Genomic DNA, 6,734 nt, shown 5'->3' with positions numbered 1-6,734 from the left:
TTGGGAGTAACTCACAGACAAATTGAATTTTCTGCTTAAACAAGAAAATAGCATATAATGATATAATGAATGCTTCTCGGGGGAAAAAAAAGAAAAAAAGTGCTATATAATTATTTGACGTGAATTTAAACTACTTAGAACTCACGTAGGCATTCTAATTTTTCGGCTGTAGGAAAAAGACTGCATAAATATATCTAAGTTTTATGTCTTCAATATTTGCTAAGACTCTTACTTGAATCATTAATAATACTTGCTCATATTTGTTTCCCGTTAGTTTATGTTCCTTCTAAGGTGTTGTTTTATAGGTGCGCATTTCATTAATGCTTTCCGATTTCGTGACATTCTTTAACAACATTTTACATTTAAACGGTATTCATTTTTTGCTGTTTAATGACTTCTGAAATTTAAAGTTATTGGTGTTGAACTGAAGAGAGAGAAAACGGATTCTTTTGACAGTATTTGACCATACTGTGAAAGGTTTTGGCAATCGGTACACTTTTCCTTTCGTATTTAGTTCAACACAGAATTTTTTACTGAGGATAAGATTTTTTTAAGAACGACTTGTCTGTCTAGATGTGAAATGAGTGACTTTATGTGACTTGTCTGCGTACGAAGGACGTTTTCGAGAACGGAGATTTAAATTTTCAGCTGTGGAGATAATTTAAATTTAAAATTCTTTGGTGAATTTCATTGACATCTCAATATTCGTCGTCGTTTTTTTTTTTTTTTTTTACATTGAGATTTGAGATTTCTAATGCAGATGATAATTTCGAACGTTGCTTTCAGCAGCGTATTCTAATGTTTCAAGAAACGAGCTTACGACAAGATGACTATTAACGAAAATTGTGCGATTTAAAGTTAGTTTATCCTTAAATGTTCCCTGAAAGAGATTTGTTAAATGAAAGTTATAATGTTTACTTTTACTTCTGCTGGAATCCTCTAGAGGGCACCACGAGCGATTCTTCGAGAAATTTCCGGATGATCTGGAAGGTGGCAGAACAATCGCTTTGATGTCACTGCCGGGGAATGTTCGCGACACTTCCGGAAGCCGCTACGAAAGTATAAATATGAGCCACGTGATGGCGGCCGTTAGAGTTGTAAACAAACAAAGTGACTTTTCGAAGTGCTGCGATTTTGCATTACCTGCGAATCTTTTGTGAAGTTTTCTGAAAGCGTTTCTCTTCCACCAGTGACTTTCTGCAGTGATTTATTATTGCTGTTAAAGTAATATTTGAGATGCCGAGTGGAAAAGCGCCAGCTATTGGTATTGACTTGGGGACGACGTACTCTTGCGTCGGCGTCTTCCAGCACGGAAACGTGGAAATCATAGCCAACGACCAGGGCAATCGCACAACACCTAGTTATGTCGCCTTTACGGAGACCGAGAGGCTGATCGGCGATCCAGCGAAATCTCAGGTTGCTCTGAATCCCGAAAACACCATCTTCGATGCAAAGAGGTTGATTGGCAGAAAGTTTGATGATCCCAAAATCCAGCAAGATTTAAAAAATTGGCCCTTCAAGGTAGTAAACGAAGGCGGCAAACCAAAGATCTGTGTGGAGTTCAAAGGTGAGCGCAAGTGTTTTAATCCTGAAGAAATAAGTGCCATGGTCTTGACTAAGATGAAAGAGACTGCTGAGATGTACTTAGGGCAAAAAATTACTGATGCTGTAATCACAGTTCCTGCATACTTCAATGATTCGCAGAGACAAGCAACAAAGGATGCCGGGAAAATTGCTGGACTGAATGTGTTGAGAATCATCAACGAACCAACAGCAGCTGCCCTGGCATATGGTCTGGACAAGAATCTGAGAGGTGAAAAGAATGTCCTAATCTTTGACTTGGGAGGTGGCACATTTGATGTGTCGATCCTGACAATCGATGAAGGTTCCTTGTTCGAGGTGAGATCTACAGCCGGTGACACTCACCTGGGAGGAGAGGACTTTGATAATAGGATGGTGACATATTTTGTGGAGGAGTTCAAGCGCAAGCATCGCAAAGACCTGCGTTCCAGTCCAAGAGCTCTTCGGAGGCTGCGAACTGCTTGTGAGAGAGCCAAGAGGACACTGTCCAGCAGCACGGAGGCTAGCATTGAAATAGATGCCCTATTCGAAGGGATAGACTTTTATTCGAAAATAACCAGAGCGAGATTTGAGGAGCTGTGCATGGACCTCTTCCGATCGACCCTCGAGCCAGTGGAGCGAGCCCTGAAAGATGCAAAGTTAGACAAGAGCAGCATCCACGACGTTGTCTTGGTCGGCGGTTCGACACGCATTCCCAAGATACAGAAAATGCTGAGAGACTTTTTCCATGGGAAGGAACTTTGCATGTCGATCAATCCAGACGAAGCAGTGGCCTATGGGGCAGCCGTCCAAGCCGCCGTTCTGACAGGAAACACAGATGAGAAGATCAGAGATGTCCTATTGGTAGATGTAGCTCCTTTGTCGCTGGGCATCGAAACGGCGGGTGGTGTGATGACCAAAATCATCGAGAGAAATTCCCGCATCCCCTGCAAGACATCGCAAGTTTTCACAACTTATTCTGATAATCAGCCAGGTGTAGACATTCAGGTTTATGAAGGAGAAAGGGCAATGACAAAAGACAATCACTTGCTAGGGAGGTTCCAGCTGTCGGGAATACCTCCTGCTCCAAGAGGCATTCCCCAGATTGAAGTGACCTTCGACCTAGATGCGAACGGTATCCTCCAAGTCTCTGCGATGGAGAAGAGCTCTGGAAAGTCGCAGAGCATCCGCATCACCAACGACAAAGGCCGTCTGTCGAAAGAGGAGATCGAGAGGATGCTGGAAGAAGCGAAGCAGTACGAAAAAGAAGATGCAGAGCAAAGAGAGAGAGTAGCTTCACGCAATGCCCTCGAAAGCTACGTGTATAGCGTAAAGCAAGCAGCTGACTCTGCATCGGACGATAAGCTGTCTGTCTCAGATAAAGCCAAAGTTAAGCAGACTTGCGATTCTGTAATTCAGTGGTTAGATAACAATACACTTGCAGAGAAGGAAGAAATAGAACATAAAATGAAAGAAGTGCAATCTGAATTGTCTCCTCTCATGACTAAATTGCATCAAGCAAACAATTTCAGTTCTAGTCAGGAACCTAGGCCCAGAACCAGCACTGGCCCTACCATTGAAGAAGTTGATTAGCATCTTGGACTTTGATTAGAGCATTCAAATTCCATGTATATATGTAAATATATCATGTCTCGCCAGTAAATTTAACTTGCATCATTAAATGATTGAATTTTTTTATATTTTAAATCTGTGATATTTAATTCCAGAAGAACAAAATAAAGTAAGTTATTTAATTTTTTTATTATGTGTGTGTTTTCATTTGTGTCTTCTTTTTCCCCTGTATTTTGATAAAACATATTTTCATGCAGATGTAAAGTACTTTGTAATTTTACAAGTAAATCTGCAATCATGCACAGCATAATAAATATTTTGCAACTCTTCAACAAATTACTCAGAATCACTTATTTAAAGCTACAGATTATTAATTGTATTGTGCATAATGAGAAGTTTTTACGAAGTTCGGTTTCCGTAAACATACAGCTGTAAGAAAACTTGAAATTTACGATGCAGTGAGCTGATGGTATTCAAATAACAGACATTAAACCATATCCAATTCTTCTGCTTACAAATGTAAAAAAAAAAAAAAAAAAAAATGTGTTTCACAACAAGAAAATGTTACACGTTGAAAATTTTTCAAATATGTTTCAAGCAGGGTTTGAATACATTGTGCAAATGTTTACTGCGTAGACTCCAGCAGCAAGAGAGAGAATATTCATATGAGTGGGTAAGTACAGTCAATTGAGCAATATGTGGTTCTACTCCACAGGACTGCGTAAGTTTTCTAAATTGTAAGATCCATGTGTACGTTAAATGTCTGAGATTTTATTTTTCTTCATAGTGAAAATGACTAGACATGTTTTTGCATTTGAGATTTTCATCTGTTAGTAGTATTGGGTGGCTGGACTTTTCACATGAATAAAATTTCCATGAGTCGGAACTGTTTGCAGCCCGTGTGCATTTTAGAAGTTCAATGCGACAAATTACAGTAATTAATTGTGTAAAGTGGTAATTTCAGTAAATGTTCGGTACTTTTAAAATTTAGTCTTACTGGTAGTTTGATGCATGGGAACTTTCTAGATTTGAATGTGTTTTATTAGCACACTGGTACATTGTACCATTGGTTATGCTTCTAAAGTTGTCTTCCTCAGGTGCATTTAATTTGAATGGTGTTCAGGAGTAAAATTGTAATAAATTTGATTTTGAATAACTGGCCATGGAAATCTTTCAGAAAGGAATTTTGTTATGTATACTATTCCCATTTTTCTGTTCCAAGAAAAAAATGATTTTCTGTTTGGAGTAATTTCTTCGATCTAGAGGACGAAAATGTCTATTTCTTTTTATTATTATTATGTGGATTGTCAGAAACGGAAACAAGACCAGCATGCCACTTCTAAAAGCAGTTTAATTACACATTTCAAAATTGCATGTTTGGATATACAGATGTGTTTTAATTCTGTAAAATTAAGGTGAAATATTTTCTAAAATGCAATTCGTTGATCTTGAAGTGAAGGAAAAATTAATGAAGTGAAAGGAATCTTACTTTTGCAAGTCTTATTAAATGTAAAATTTCCCAAACTTTTCCAGCTATTATACGGTAGATGTTTTGAAGTTTGAATGTGTCTGATTGTTTTTGATGCATGTTTCTTTTAAAAATAATCCTGTTATTATTTGGTGTTGAAAGGTGGGGCACGTATTGCACAATATTTTTACTAAACGAAGTACAAATCTTATCTTAAATTGTGTCTTTGAGTTCGAAGTATTAAGTTTAATAAATGATGTAGAATGTTTTGGAATGGAATTTACTTTGTTTAGTGTTTAAATAAAATTATATGATTATTTGCTCTTATACAATGTGTAACTTATTATTCAAACATTAATAGAAACAAAAGCAATAGAAATATAAATGAAGAAATAAACAGGAGCATAAAATGCAGATATGAGTAATGTTTCTATTCACCGATGATAAAGAAAAACAATTATCTGTAGTTAGCTTTTGGACTGAGTGAGATGCTTATTTCCAAATTCACTTGGTTTCATGGAAACTACTCTTTCAAAATCTGTAAAATATATCTACTTTTATTCATAAATCTTAAGATTTTCTATGTGTGAATAATATTCGCATGTGTTAATTAAACTTTCCGTTTTAAAAAAGGATAGCCTGTTTATTAAATTTTGCTTGTAGTGTAAAATGTAAAAATGAATTAACTTTCAACTTCGTGATCAAAAGATATGTCGAGTTCGAACATGAATTTATATTATTACTTTGTATGATTCTGAAGTTGAAGTGCTGCGATTATATGAAGCAAATCTGATTTCCCCATTATACTGGAATTTTTCTTTTTTTCAGTAGCATGCAATTTTCCACAATTTAAAGTTTCCTATACTTCAACAAGTGTTTTATGTGGTACTTCCATTGCACCTTTATTTTCTTTTTTTTTTCACTGGTGAACTCTGTTACACGTGAATTACTATGTGAAATATATTTAATTCTTATTTACTGTTGCATTTCCATTCATATGCCACATACTTCTTTCAAGTGAATTTTGTCTTCATCCTTTAAATAGCCTAGCAACATTTGTTACTAGTCGTGTGGTCTCCGGTAAATATACTTCATACTTAACAGTTACATTTCCGTTCCTTTTCCTAACATGCCCTCGAAACAGTGTTTCTCTCTGTTCACTATATAAGCTTGTAATCATACACGATTAAATAATGGACTCACTCAAGACAACTATCCGCAGTTGCAGATAATTTTGTTTTCCTATAGCATTCATCTAAATGTGAGACTGTTGCACTAGTCAAGTGTCGTTTTGTGTGTAATGATTTCGTAGCACTGAAAGCTTTTTGGCATCCTATAAAGTAGGATACTGGAACTGTATGTATTCATATTTGTATAATATAAAGGAGTAGATTCATTTTTTCCAAAGCATCTTGAAAGTACTATTTTAAATTCAAAGTAATGTTTTAAAACTCAGCTATCACAAATATAGGGAGAACATTTTAAATATTTAATTAGCTATGTTTCTGTTCCACAGATTGAAGCTTAATTTTTTTTTAACATATTCAGCTAGTCTCTCAGGAAGGGGGGAGAGAATTTGTTAGTTTCAGGAAGGAATGCAATCAGCCTTTTATATAACTATTAAGCATTTGATTTTAGTTTGTGATTATAAAAAACTACGTTTGTTCAAGTTCAGTATTTATAAACATTTTTCTGTACCTTTTTTGTTTTAAAACAGAATAAAATATACTCTAAATTTAATGAAATGCATTTGTAGTTAGGTGTTTTGGAAAAAGGGATATGAATGTCTAGCACTGGTGAAAGAAGTGCATGGGGGCGAAAACGGTCGAGAACCATTGCTTCATTTCAGATTTCTTTACCTTCTTCTTCTTATTGAATTGCTTTTTGTTCTTTAGAATTTAGAACTGGTTTGTTGAATATGGTAAAACAAAATGACCTAACTTCATTAGAATGCTGGGCAAGGGAGCTCATCCCAAAAACTCCACATACCTTACCCAGTTAACAGGATTCAAAAATTTGAATGATTCGTTTTACTGCTGGCAGTCTAAATTGTAGAAGCATTCACATACCTTTCGAGAATGGTTCTCTCACTGTCATCTTCACCTTGGAGCAATGTAGTTCCGTGACTTCATAT

The 6,734-nt window shown here is 36.0% G+C and overlaps 1 protein-coding gene across 1 annotated transcript; it reads left to right on the top strand.

Moving 5' to 3' along the window:
• The first annotated feature begins 1,065 nt into the window (after positions 1-1,065).
• On the top strand, positions 1,066-3,322 carry LOC146996042 (heat shock protein 70 B2-like). Its single transcript, XM_085822750.1, has one exon. It carries the CDS (start codon positions 1,237-1,239, stop codon positions 3,151-3,153), a length of 1,917 nt encoding a protein of 638 aa, XP_085678876.1. The 5' UTR covers positions 1,066-1,236; the 3' UTR covers positions 3,154-3,322.
• The last annotated feature ends 3,412 nt before the right edge of the window (positions 3,323-6,734 follow it).

Source organism: Stegodyphus dumicola, chromosome 8, assembly GCF_044657685.1.
Source record: "Stegodyphus dumicola isolate Sdum_Otavi_A_Nest chromosome 8, ASM4465768v1".
Lineage (NCBI taxonomy): Eukaryota > Metazoa > Arthropoda > Arachnida > Araneae > Eresidae > Stegodyphus > Stegodyphus dumicola.
This window is presented reverse-complemented; position numbering and strand designations above follow the sequence as displayed.

What these genes read in the sequence shown, in the direction of transcription:
- LOC146996042 (XM_085822750.1), top strand. Translation starts at nt 1,237, where the DNA reads ATGCCGAGTGGAAAAGCGCCAGCTATTGGTATTGACTTGGGGACGACG.